The 13,531-nt window shown below is 43.6% G+C and overlaps 2 protein-coding genes across 2 annotated transcripts; both read left to right on the top strand.

Moving 5' to 3' along the window:
* The first annotated feature begins 211 nt into the window (after positions 1 to 211).
* LOC118790691 (nucleotide-binding oligomerization domain-containing protein 2-like) lies at positions 212 to 2,630 on the top strand. Its single transcript, XM_036547684.1, has 3 exons — positions 212 to 602; positions 1,019 to 2,218; positions 2,584 to 2,630. The coding sequence occupies exons 1-3, from the start codon at positions 212 to 214 to the stop codon at positions 2,628 to 2,630; spliced, it is 1,638 nt and encodes a 545-aa protein (XP_036403577.1).
* Positions 2,631 to 7,634: 5,004 nt separating this feature from the next.
* On the top strand, positions 7,635 to 13,499 carry LOC118790690. Its single transcript, XM_036547682.1, has 9 exons — positions 7,635 to 8,129; positions 8,390 to 8,653; positions 9,146 to 9,400; positions 9,716 to 9,961; positions 10,232 to 10,489; positions 10,998 to 11,297; positions 11,740 to 12,009; positions 12,420 to 12,503; positions 12,934 to 13,499. The coding sequence occupies exons 1-9, from the start codon at positions 7,858 to 7,860 to the stop codon at positions 12,998 to 13,000; spliced, it is 2,016 nt and encodes a 671-aa protein (XP_036403575.1). The 5' UTR covers positions 7,635 to 7,857; the 3' UTR covers positions 13,001 to 13,499.
* The last annotated feature ends 32 nt before the right edge of the window (positions 13,500 to 13,531 follow it).

The following is a 13,531-nucleotide window of genomic DNA, read 5'->3' as shown; positions in this document are numbered from 1 at the left end:
CTTGTTTCTACTTTATTTCTTATTTACTTTTTGCTAACATTTTGACATTGTTTATGTGACAGATGAACAATAAGTCCTTGTAGTCGTAGTTAATAAGTAGTCGATCATAAGACGGAAGTAATCGAGATACAGTGATTCTGTTTGTGTGATTTCCTCACCAGTCTGGCTCACACTCTCCTGTCTTCATGTCCAGGGTGAGTCCCCATGTGACATGGCCTCCTCCCAGCAGTCTGCGCTGGACTATGTCAGAAACGTCCGGACTCATCTGGTTGAGAGACTGCAGAATCTCTCTGTCATTGTTGAGAAACTCAGTGAGTGCAAAGTGCTCAATAAGAATGAGGTCAGTGTCATTGACTCTATTCCTGAGAAGTTTGACAAAACCAGAAAAATACTGGACATGGTCACTGCTAAAGGGGAGGCAGCCTGCTATGAGCTGTTAAAGATTTTGGATGCTACAAGGAAACGGACATTCCCCAAAATTCCTCCTGACCTGACAAGTAAACAGCAGGGTCCGTCAGCCTCCCAGGACAGACAGGACCCTAATTTACATCAGTGGATCAGTTGCTTCTCCTTCAAAGATGACTTGAATGAGTACACTGCTGGTAAGTGCTTGTGAGGTGGTATGTGTTAAGCATAGAGTCAGTTCATTTTGATTTGCATAAAGGTCACCAAGAGATGCATACATTGCTGTCCAGTTGAGTGGCTTGAGCTGTATCTTTTCCCTTTGTCCAAATGGCTTAAACACTTGCATACAGGTGTATTTTGTCATCTAAAAATGAGTGGCTAGGACACTGTAAAATAAATATGAAGGGCTAAAATAAGACAAAATTTCCTCATAGTAATTTCTAAAAGAGTATGTTGCCAGTGTTGTACAATTTATGTTGAGTAGTACATTTGCAAAAACACTGACTGTTGAAAGAGAAAAGAATAATCTGACTAATCACACATGGCTCAGTCACTGAGAAATGCCCTGAAATCTGTTTGAACAAATATTTCAGATCATTTTTTATTATTTTAGGTTCAAGCCCTTGTTACAAGTACCAGAGGGAACTGAAATCAAAAGCAAAAAAAATTTTTGATAGTGAATGGAACCAGAACAAGAAGATTGTTAAAGATAAGTTCAGATGGAAAACCTTCCCCTACACTTCCCTGGTTTTAGATACAGATGTGAATGAGATTTCCAAAATTTCCAAAAGCAAAAAATACAAGAAATCTCGTCAGAAGAAACTGAAGACTTTCATTCCAATAGACAAGAGAGGACTGTCCCCTGAATATTTGCTTAAAACTCATGAGAAAAAAATCCTCCTCATGGGGAAACCCGGAATTGGGAAGACGACCGTCGCTCAGCAGGTTCTGAGTCTCTGGGCAGAGAGAGAAGACCGTGAACTTAACTACATGTTTTACTTTGATGAGAGGAGCTTCTCAAACATCTCAAAGCCCATTAACCTGAGGTCTCTGCTGTTTGACATTTACTTGAAGCCAACAGAAAGCAGTGATGAAGTGCTACAAGATATTGAAGAGAATTCTGAAAACATTGTCATGGTTTTTGACGGAATCAGGGATGTGAGCTGTAACTCAGTAATACAGAACATTGTAGAAAATGTACTGCGTGACGCAAAGATTATAATTACATGCAGACCTGAGGATGCATGTGAGGGTTTCCTCTCTGACTGGCCCACTTTCACAGTGGAAGTGCAGGGATTCAGTGCGGAGTCCATTCGCACTTACTTTAAAAAGATGTTCAGCACAGACAGTGACACTGTTTGCAGTGTATTGAACGACCTGCAGTTGTTCAGTCTCTGCCATGTGCCAATGTACGCTTTCATAGTCACTGCCTGCATCTCTTTTGGACCCTGTGAGGCTGGTGAGCTGCCCTCCACTGTCACTGAAATGTACCTCCACATTCTTCGTCATTGCATGAGAAAAATCAGTGGAAAAGATGTGAAATATCTGGACCGGTATATCCAAGACAACAGGAAAGACATACTCCATCTCGCTGCAATCTCGTTTAATGCAATGCTGCAGAAAACTGCCCTGACTGGACTGGATTGTGAAGAGAACAGCGTGTTGCATGCTTTCTTGAGATCAGCTGTGATTAAGGATTCTCCTTCCTCTGCACAGACAGTCTGTGTCTTTCTCCACAACACAATGCTGGAATTCTGGGCTGCTCTGTGGCTTCTGCAGAACCCAGACAAGATAGGAGAAATTCTAAAGCGATGTCAGACTGAGGATGGAAAGCACCTGAAATACCTGTTGACTTTCTTGTGTGGACTTTTGTCTGAGAAGAATGCCAGATTGGTAAAATGTCTAGTTTCTGAAGACCAGGTTAATAAGGTGTCTGAGCAGCTCCTTGGGGAAGTCATAAACACGTTTCTCCATTTGGATACCGGACATGAACATGAACATGGTGGAGTTCCAGAACCTCAGATGGAAAATCTCCTCTTTGTTTGTCAGTGCCTATATGAATCCCAGTCGGAAAAGGCCTGCTTACACTTTTTAAAAGAAGTAGACTACCACCTCAACCTGAGTGAAGAAAGTCTTGATCCTCACCAGTGCTGCGCAGTCTCCTATGTGATTACCCAGGCAGACAGACCCGTTCACCTGGATCTGCAGAACAGCACTGTGTCTGACCCAGGCATGAAGCTGATTCTTGGCTGTGTGAAAAATGTTGAAAAACTGGGGTATGTCTTCATCAGAATTTTTAAGCTTTATCACTTACTCACTCACTTCGTAAGTCTGTAAAATGCCTGAGTAGTGCCCTCACTTGAACTCTTTTGTTAGCAGGTCCTGCGACACTTAGGGGGGAAGTAACTAAGAGGGGCATGCAAAGCTACATAGCATTGACTATAGTGAACATTTGTGCATGCAGATATTCTAAATGTTGTGTTAAGGGGTGTTTATGGACAAATAATTATATAAATGTAAATCTGTCACAAATCTGTCAAAATCAATGTAGATTGAGCAAACTGTTAGCCACACCCAGGCCAAGTGACTTATTTTTTAGGAAATCCAGTGACATTAGGCACAAAAGGTAAGATTTTGATACAGACAAAGTATATTTCTGTTGAAATATTCCAGGTCATATTTGAGTGAGATGTTTTATGTAGACTGTTGAATGTGAGTTTTGGAACTTTCTTCATAAACTCCATTGATAAAATCAATAGCCTGCAAAAAAAGATTAAACACAAATCACAGACAAAAACCTTTGACCAGCTGATAGTGCTCTGATATAGACAACCTCATTATTTGAAGTGGTAGAGTGTAGATGACAGAATAAAATATTCTTCTCTGTCAAGTGAATATGGATAATTCATCATCATTTTGACATTACAGGCACATTATTTACTTTTATTTCCATAAACACATTAATTTTTTATATTACATCATCCAGAGCAACATCACTTAGTTTTTTTACAATGTTATCTATTTATACAGCTGGATATTTATTGCAATTGTGGGTTAAGTACCCATACTGATCTGGGTGGTGTGTATGCTTTGAAGAGTTATTGCAGGTATGAGGGGGCTCCCATTCCTGTCTCATATGCCAGCACCAAGGTTATGAGGTTGATGTGAGCGATAACAGGAAGCTAATGAAGCGAGGGGAGGAGGGGTGTGACTTGACCAGGTTTGGGGAGGTTGTAGGAGTTTGATGGCACAGGCAAGCTGAGATGCAGTGACCTGTTGAGGCTTTGGGAAAGTAATCAAGCTGTATGAATGTAGAAAAATCAAAAACTGTAAGCTCTGTGAACCCCAACTATCACTGTATTGTGTTTTGTAGAATAAGTCCCTCCATGCAGTGTCAGATCTGGAGCACTGCACTGCACTGTGGGCAGCAGTGTGACATCACCAGCTTGCTGAGAGTGTGTGGAAATGAGATGCACTTTCCGATCAGAGAGCACGGAGACAGAGCTGTGTGTGAGAGAGCTGGAGAAGTCATGAAGCAGAGTCCAGAGAAGATTAAACTGTGCCTGCATTGGGATCAGCACATAACACCTCACACTGAAGCTCTCAGTCATGCCATTCTTAAATGGCTGCCACATATTGCTGCAATCAGGTATGAATTTCATGTAAATATGCTTAAAGAAACATTTTAGTAAGGTTAGAATGAGATGTATTTCAGTCAATTGTGACTAGCCAACTGTCATCTCTTATGTTAACTTTCAGGTTCATGTGTAGTTTTTTAAAATGTACAATACCTGTTATGATGGTCTGATGTTACATCTGCCCTGAAAGCCAATTATTTGGAAGAACTCATGCTCTCATAATCCTATGATTATGCGTTACAGATTTATTCCACTTGAGCATCAGAATAACCTCACTAAAGAGTGGGACAAGAGAGAGCATTCATTCCAGCTGGATCTTTTTTTGCAAGGAGCTCTCTATGGCAGAGAAACAGCAGAGAAAACTGTGGAGACATTGCTCAAAGTTCTTGGTAAAAACAGTCTTGTAAAACAAAGTCATATTCTACTAGATCTACATTCATATGTGAAGGACTATGAGACTCAAACAGACAGGAGTGTTCTGTCAGCATTACAGCCAGTTTACCAGTCAGTTCCTGCATGCTGGGTTATAGACCTCTCAGAGAGAAAGGCCTCTCTCTTCCTTGAAGTGCTGAAACTCCAAACAGTCAAGAAACCAGTAAAGCTGGAGGACTGGTCAGATGAAGAGAGTGAAGTGAGGAGCTTCCTTCAGTGTCTGCCCTATATTTCACAGCTCGGGTGAGTGTGTTTTATTTCTTTACAGTGTTCATTAATTGAATTGTTGCAGGACTGGTGAGTGTATTGTATCGATTCATATGAGTGGTCACTCTCCATACCTGGCCAACAGAGAAGCTTTTCAGTGTAACAAACAAATCCAAATTTACTGGCAAAAGCAAAATCAAAACACAGATCCAGCTCTGAAAACCATTTCAGTTCCTCTCACATGAACACTTCCTTATACATGTCTGCTGCGAAAACAAGTTGTCTTTCAGAAGGCAAATGTAACTGTTCAAGGTCTTAGAGCTTCACTCTCCACACCTTCCTCCTTCCTCTTTGTGGTGTTCTGACCCCACTGTGGGGTAAGGAGGCTTACATATAGCAGAGATTACCTCATTTCCAGCAAGTGATCGTTTCCTCTCTGACTGGAAGATGTGGTCTGGCTCCGGTCAGCTAGGGAATGGAGTCAGTGTACATAATGTCCTTCCACCACCACTCCTCTGATCCTGTAACAGTTGGCCCAGCAGTTTCTCTTTCAAAATTGTGTTTCCACCAGAAATGTTCATGATATTTGTGAGGGCATATTGCAGATGGTTGCTCTTCCAACAATTTACATTTGAGGGAATGGCGAAGCTTCTCATAAGAAACCATACTCAGAGAAATCACATTACTCTCTTGTAGGATTGACAGTGACTGGGGTGTTGAAAAGGCGGCCAGCTTTCTGGAGGAGCTCTCTTTTCAGGCAGCTCTGTATGACACAGAGTCAGGACAGAAGACACTGACATTGCTATTGTCATTTGACACTTTTTACAACTTTCCTTCTGTGTGGGATGAAGATGATCTGGAGGATGAGTCGATATTACGAAAGAGTGACTTCCTGCTGGATCTGTATTCACGTGTGAAGAACTATGAGACTCAAACAGGCAGGAGTGTTCTGTCAGCATTACAGCCAGTTTACCAGTCAGTTCCTGGAGTCTGGGTCATAGACCTCTCAGAGAGAAAGGCCTCTCTCTTCCTTGAAGTGCTGAAACTCCAAACAGTCAAGAAACCAGTAAAGCTGAAGGGCTGGTCAGATGAAGAGAGTGAAGTGAGGAGTTTCCTTCAGTGTCTGCCCTATATTTCTCAGCTCGGGTGAGTGTATTTTATTTCTTTACAATGTTCATTAATTGAATTGTTGCAGGACTGGTGAGTGTATTGTATCGATTCATATGAGTGGGCACTCTCCATATCTGGCCAGCTGAGAAGCTTTTCAAGTGTAATAAACAAATCCAAATTTACTGGCAAAAGCAAAATCAAAACACAGATCCAGCGCTGAAAACCATTTCAGTTCCTCTCACATGAACATTTCCTTATACATGTCTGCTGCGAAAACAGGTTGTCTTTCAGAAGGCAAATGTAACTGTTCAAGGTCTTAGAGCTTCACTCTCCACACCTTCCTCCTTCCTCTTTGTGGTGTTCTGGCCCCACTGTGGGGTAAGGAGGCTTACATATAGCAGAGATTACCTCATTTCCAGCAGGTGATCGTTTCCTCTCTGACTGGAAGATGTGGTCTGGCTCCGGTCAGCTAGGGAATGGAGTCAGTGTACATAATGTCCTTCCACCACCACTCCTCTGATCCTGTAACAGTTGGCCCAGCAGTTTCTCTTTCAAAATTGTGTTTCCACCAGAAATGTTCATGATATTTGTGAGGGCATATTGCAGATGGTTGCTCTTCCAACAATTTACATTTGAGGGAATGACGAAGCTTCTCATAAGAAACCATACTCAGAGAAATCACATTACTCTCTTGTAGGATTGACAGTGACTGGGGTGTTGAAAAGGCGGCCAGCTTTCTGGAGGAGCTCTCTTTTCAGGCAGCTCTGTATGACACAGAGTCAGGACAGAAGACACTGACATTGCTATTGTCATTTGACACTTTTTACAACTTTCCTTCTGTGTGGGATGAAGATGATCTGGAGGATGAGTCGATATTACGAAAGAGTGACTTCCTGCTGGATCTGTATTCACGTGTGAAGAACTATGAGACTCAAACAGGCAGGAGTGTTCTGTCAGCATTACAGCCAGTTTACCAGTCAGTTCCTGGAGTCTGGGTCATAGACCTCTCAGAGAGAAAGGCCTCTCTCTTCCTTGAAGTGCTGAAACTCCAAACAGTCAAGAAACCAGTAAAGCTGAAGGGCTGGTCAGATGAAGAGAGTGAAGTGAGGAGTTTCCTTCAGTGTCTGCCCTATATTTCACAGCTCGGGTGAGTGTATTTTATTTCTTTACAATGTTCATTAATTGAAGTGTCACAGCATGGTGAGCATGTTGTACCGATTTATATAAGAGGTGGAAACGTAATATAATGTGTTGCAATATAACATAATATATTTTTATGTAATATAATATAACATTAATTACTGCATCAACATCAGCCATTGCTGCATTTGATGCTGTAGAATCAATCTCATTTTTAAATGCTCTAACCAATAGGATTCATGTGTTCTCTCTTGTTATGGGTATAAATGATTTACAGTCTTACCTCAAAGAATACCATACTTTTGTATTCTTATTTATGTAGACTATATATTTTAAAATATGTTTTATATATGATGGCATATTATGTGTTATTCATAATTTTACGCTTATTTCAGAAATGTTTATTCTGTCACACGTCAGTCTTATTCAGATGTATGAGTTTGATGCCAGGATGTGACCTGTGATATGATGTTTTGTAAGAAAATTACAATCGTAGCCAATCCAAGAAAGTCATCTTCTTCGTGCATTTTAAATACATTTCAATTGAATTGTTGCTCACAAGATTTAATAGCATTACACTGAATTATAAGATTTCTGATTGTCACAGCAATGCAATCCCAGACCCATCATCACAACCTAATTCTTTTACAATCACTGGGGTAATACAAATGAGTTGGAAATGTTATTTTATGTTTTTTTCTGCATACAGCCCTGAGAGAAATTTTCCTGAATTCTTTTATGCTCTTTCTGTAATAGATTCTTTCCTTGGTTTTGTGATGAGACTAGAGCCATCACTTTCCTGGTAAAACTGTTCTCACAAGCAACAGAGTGTGAGACAGGAGAGACGACACTGAAGCTCTTATCAGTGTGCAGCTATGCCACGTTCCCTTTTGATGAAGTTTACTTTTCTGATGGTGAAGATGATATGGATCAGTGTGATTTCCTGCTTGGGCTGTATACACGTGTGAAGGACTATGAGACTCAAGCAGGCAGTAGAGTTCTGTCAGCATTACAGGCAGTTTACCAGTCAGTTCCTGCAGTCTGGGTTATAGACCTCTCAGAGAGAAAGGCCTCTCTCTTCCTTGAAGTGCTGAAATTCCAAACAGTCAAGAAACCAGTAGAGCTGTGTGGCTGGTCAGATGAAGAGAGTGAACTGAGGAGCTTCCTTCAGTGTCTGCCCTATATTTCTCAGCTCAGGTGAGTGTGTTTTTCCTTTTATTTGAATAAAGAATGACTGATTCTCTGTTATGATAAGCTAACAACTACTTTTCAGGTGATTAGTGCGTATTTCAGAAATGTCTTTAACATATGTTGATCTTCAATCTCAAAACAATCTCATATTTTCATCCATTTAATAAAAAATCAAGTATTCATGAAAAGTGTAGTTATTGTTTATGTGAAATGTTTCTTTTCTTTATTTCATGATTTGATTTATTTTCTTCCTCTTTGATTCTCAGCGCTGACGCCCGGTTCTTCCTCTCAGTGTGTCAGCGCCTCTCTCCGAGCAGCAGAGCAGATACACAGCTGCTGGCCTCTCTCCTCCAGGCCCTGGGCTTCACCTGCACTGTGGGGGGCATGGTTACCAGCTGCACCTGCAGTACTGTGGGCGGAGTCCTGCAGCTGTGTCCCCCCGGAGTACAGCTCACTCTCACACCGCAGAGCATCTCTCTCAAAGGAGCTTCACTCCTCTTTCAACACGTCACACATCTTCAGAAGCTCAGGTACCCCTCCCGTCAGGAGGTTTGTGTGAACAAAGGGGTCAACAGGATGAATTTTTGGTGTTTTACTAGTGTTCCTAAAAGTAGATTTTGGAATGTACTACCTCATTAACATATTACCCCACCTTCTTCACTTCCACCTCCTTCTATTCAAGCAAACAGAGCTGAATGATTGATGCTGGATTTCAGAGTGAATGAGTCCAGTCCGTCTGTGATGCTGAATTTCAGAGTGAATGAGCCCACTGTGATGCTGAATTTCAGAGTGAATGAGTCCAGTCCGTCTGTGATGTTGAATTTCAGAGTGAATGAGTCCAGTCCGTCTGTGATGCTGAATTTCAGAGTGAGTGAGTCCAGTCCATCTGTGATGTTGAATTTCAGAGTGAATGAGTCCAGTCCGTCTGTGATGTTGAATTTCAGAGTGAATGAGTCCAGTCCATCAGTGATGTTGAATTTCAGAGTGAATGAGTCCAGTCTGTCTGTGATGTTGAATTTCAGAGTGAATGGGAGCATGCTGGTGAAACTGGCCAGGCTGCTTAGGTCAGGGAGAGGCCGCACCCTGGTGACGGTGGAGGAGTTGTCCCTGGACCTGTCCTGCCCACAGACACCATTGGGGGCGCTGTCCCGGGTGCTGAGCAGCTTGGGGTCACTCATGAGACTGTGGACAGTGCGGTGCCTGGACCTGAGTGACCACCGTATTGAGGGTCACTCTCTCGCTGTTCTGCTCTGTCACCAGGGCCCTCTGACCATCAGGTTAGTGTGAGGATGTGCTGCTCACGCTGGGCTGTGGTCACTCAGGTCTGCGGCAGGTGCACACCTGCTGGTCTCCTGTTACAGATCTACAGTACCTATGTTCATTCTGGTCAAGTTTCAAATGTAACTTATGGTGTGCATGTGCATTTATGCATATGTGTGTGTGTGTGTGTGTGTGTGTGTGTGTGTGTGTTTGTTTGCCTGTGTCTTTTATGCATGTGTATATGTGTATATGCGTGTTGACGTGTGTTTGTACCTTTACAATTTACAATGTACATTTGGTTAAGTGTGCATCTCTATGATCCTCTCTGGCAGACTACATAAGGACACCCTGCAGTGGCTGGCTGTAGCGGTGTATGACTCCCAGGAAGTGGAGTTGACTCAGTGCTTCCTGGAGAAGACTGGGGGAGATCTGACTCCCTGCACACTGGACTGGGAAGTGCTTCACTATCTACTGCAGCAATCAACACAGCGAATCACTGTGGACCTTAGGAAGAGCAGAATTACAGAGCCAGACATCAGGGATCTGCTCCCTTTCCTGGACAGAATTCACCTGAAGAGGTTTGCAGTTTTCTCCTTTTTAAACACAGTAATAACTGAATGTGTTGTTACTTATAGAAAATGATTCCACGCTCATCTCTCCCTCTCTCGATCCTCTCAGCGGCTCCCTGTCCCTGCTTCTCCCTTCTGTCTTCTGCTTCTGACAACTCCGTCATGTTGTCTTCTCCTGCATTCTCTAATAAACCCTCACAACGTGCACGTGAGAGCACAGCTGAACAGGAGTACAGAGATGAATAAAACTCTATTGTTATTTTCTCACTCTCTCTCCAGACTGAACTCCTCGTTTGTGAAGTCTGCCCTGAGGGAGATATGTGAGAGACGTGCGGGTCATTTGGTGTGCAGTTTGGTGAGGTCAGCTGATAACTGGATCAACCTGAACACCAGAGTGCTGGACAGCAGAGACTGCACTGCCCTGCGCTTTGCCCTCCAGCAGAGTGACGGCGTCGGACTCAACCTGCAGTGGGCCTCCATCCCTGAGGGGGAAATCAAGAAAACTCTGCCCCTACTGCCCAGAGTCTCCCAGCTCAGGTCTCTGTGTTTCTCTCTCTCTGCCAGAGTCTCCCAGCTCAGATCTCTCTCGCTCTCTCTCTCTCTCTGCCAGAGTCTCCCAGCTCAGGTCTCTGTGTCTCTATACCTCTACTGCACAGTCTCTCACTGTCTCTGTGTCTCTACACTCCTACTGCACAGTATCACTGTCTCTGTGTCTCTACACTCCTACTGCACAGTATCACTGTGTCTGTGTCTCTACACTCCTACTGCACAGTATTACTGTGTCTGTGTCTATACTTTTTAAAGGACATTTTCTCTTATATGACTTGATATTTAATTATTCCTTGCATTTATTCATTTCAAATGAAACAATAGAATATAGAGAGAGAGAGAGATTAGTGGAGGAATGCTGCATTTGTCCAGAGCTCTCATCAGATCAATACCAGAATTGGTGCATTGCATTCAGTTTTCAGCGCACCCTGGTGGTGACGCTCCTGTACTGCAGGGCTGTGCTGCTGACCATCTTGCGTGTGTTCTCCTAAAACAGCGTGGACAGGATGCTGCTGCTGAAGCTGCTGCACAGCTGTGTGACCTCAGAGCACCAGCAGGGGGCAGCAGACCTGCTCCGGACGCTGCAGTGCAAACTGGACTTTTCCTGCTCCTCTGCTGTGGATCTATCAGAACAGGAGGGAGGCGTATCTCTGTGCCTCAGTGCTGCTGACTGCAGGGTCATCACCACGGCGATCCAGCAAGTCCCCCATGACACCGAACTCGTTCTGCAGGACTGTGAGGTTTGGGATGCAGGACTGGAGGAGCTGTTCCCCATTTTACACAGAGTGCGTTTGAGGTGAGACACTCTGTTAAACACTTCTGTCTCTAATGGGGGTAGAACTCACATTCAGAACTAAAGATGTGAGACGTTAAAATTAAATCACACTCGTTTAAGTTGTTTCACAGCTGTAACATTCCTAATACTCTATACTACACTAGGTTGACATCGTTGATGTGCTTTGTAGGAGACTGACCCCTGTGAATGAGATGTTTTTTTCATGACACTTTATTCAATACAATAGACTGTGCAATAATGTACAATAGACTGTGAGCTTGTGAGTGTGATCTCCAGCACACTGACCCCGTGAGTGTGATCTTCTGCAGACTGTGAGTCTGTGAGTGTGAACTCTGGCAGACTGTGAGTTTGTGAATGTGATCTTCTGCAGACTGTGAGTTTGTGACTGTGATCTCCACTGTTGATAACACATAGTTTACTAGCAGTGCTGTGTTCCTCACAGGCTGAGTAAGCCCCTCCTCCTGCAGTTGGTATGTCTGACCCCAGTGGGGGGGCAGGGGGGGTCTGTGCGCCGTGCCATCTCCCTCCTCAGAGCGCTGGGCGGGGAACTGGACCTCAGTGAGACCCGCCTCGACCTGCCAGCCTGCAGGTCTCTGGCGCTGGTGCTGGACCAATCAGACGGGCTCTCAGAACTGGACCTCAGCCACTGTCAGCTGACTGATGACTGCATGGAGCCGCTGCTCCCTCACCTGCACAAAGTGCCAGTGCTGGAGTGAGTGTGTGCTGGCCGAGGAGACCCAGAGACACGGGAGCGTGCACACAGCCATTAATACAGTGTTAATGCAGACAGAGGAGCGTGCACACGGCACACAGCCATTAATACAGTGTTAATGCAGAGACACGGGAGCGTGCACACAGCCATTAATACAGTGTTAATGCAGAGACACGGTAGACAGAGGAGCGTGCACACGGCACACAGCCATTAATACAGTGTTAATGCAGACAGAGGAGCGTGCACACTGCCATTAATACAGTGTTAATCCAGAGAGTTGGGAGTATCTGCTCATTCCACTGTTAATCCAGGCATTCAATGAAACAGCACTGCTCTCATACTTTTTCAGGAAATACTATGGCTTCTACCCAGAATTCATAGCAGTGATCAGTGTGTTCTCTTTTTTCCAGTCTGAGCTGCAATGACATCACTGATCATGGAGCTCATAGAATTCAGCAGGTCATCTCCAGATGCAGCTCTATCCAAACAGTACGGTGAGTGTGTGTGTGTGTGTGTGTGTGTGTGTGTGTGTGTGTGAGAGCAAGGGTGTGTCAGTGTGTATGTTAGAGAGAAGATGAGCTTTTGTGTGAGAGACAGCATTTTAACAAACGCTGGTTGAATCCATGTGTCATTTTGTGAGTCAAAGAATAAAAGATGTGAGGTTTTGCATGAATGCACATGTGTATAATTTGAGTGTATAAATGAGAGATTGTGAGTGAGTGAGTGAGCGAGTGAGCGAGTGCGCGCGTGTGTGAGAGTGTGTGTGAGTGACTCCCCTCTGCTCATGGACACTGATACAGGTCAACACTGGGAGGAAGTGAGAGACAGGATTATTCTCTGTGTATATGACAGGAAGCTCACAGGATCCTCAGAGAGGTCTCTGCTCTGTGATAAAACACATTACTCCCATTGCTGTCTCCTCAGGCTCCACAGCAACAGAATCACAGACACAAGAACCTTCCAGAAAGACCAGCACTTCAAGGTCTGGTGACTGAAGAATAGGTTGTGACAAGGAGAGGGAATTCTAACTCTGATGGACACCTTCTGAGTCGGACTCCTAACTGCAGAATCCTCACGGACAGATTCAGAGTTATTTGTTGGATTTCTGATACTGACCTGGTTGTAAGAATATTGGGGTGCAGATATGTACTGTATCCGAATTAATACTGTGTGTACATTCACTTCTGCTTTTTTAAGTGCACTTGCAGGGTATGTGTTACCGGTCCCATTTATGGGAAAATACTGTGATGTTAGAAAACTGGCATGACAGTACAGCTGCTTTTAATTTTAATGTATCCAGATTTGAGTGGCAGGATAGATGTTTACAAAACACTGATATCAAGCTTCAGTGTGAAACCATTACAGATGCCAAACAGACTGAATATGTCTCAGGTGCTGCATTTCTGTGGTCTGGTAACTTTTATACTTAATCTCATCATGTTTCAGAATAATGTTAGATGGTACCAATTGTAAGATTTTGGTCCAGATCCCTAAACTAACTCACTCAGTGCAGCATAAGATA

The sequence above is a fragment of the Megalops cyprinoides genome, chromosome 16 (genome assembly GCF_013368585.1).
Source record: "Megalops cyprinoides isolate fMegCyp1 chromosome 16, fMegCyp1.pri, whole genome shotgun sequence".
NCBI classification, from domain to species: Eukaryota; Metazoa; Chordata; class Actinopteri; order Elopiformes; family Megalopidae; genus Megalops; species Megalops cyprinoides.
This window is presented reverse-complemented; position numbering and strand designations above follow the sequence as displayed.

Excerpts from the sequence above, each read along its gene's own strand:
- LOC118790691 (XM_036547684.1), top strand. The coding sequence starts at position 212 with ATGGCCTCCTCCCAGCAGTCTGCGCTGGACTATGTCAGAAACGTCCGG. Across the intron at positions 603-1,018 it reads CTTGAATGAGTACACTGCTG|GTTCAAGCCCTTGTTACAAG; the intron begins GTAAGTGCTTGT and ends TTATTATTTTAG. Across the intron at positions 2,219-2,583 it reads AGGAGAAATTCTAAAGCGAT|GCAGACAGACCCGTTCACCT; the intron begins GTCAGACTGAGG and ends GTGATTACCCAG.
- LOC118790690 (XM_036547682.1), top strand. The coding sequence starts at position 7,858 with ATGGATCAGTGTGATTTCCTGCTTGGGCTGTATACACGTGTGAAGGAC. Across the intron at positions 9,401-9,715 it reads CAGGGCCCTCTGACCATCAG|ACTACATAAGGACACCCTGC; the intron begins GTTAGTGTGAGG and ends CCTCTCTGGCAG. Across the intron at positions 12,010-12,419 it reads CACAAAGTGCCAGTGCTGGA|TCTGAGCTGCAATGACATCA; the intron begins GTGAGTGTGTGC and ends TCTTTTTTCCAG.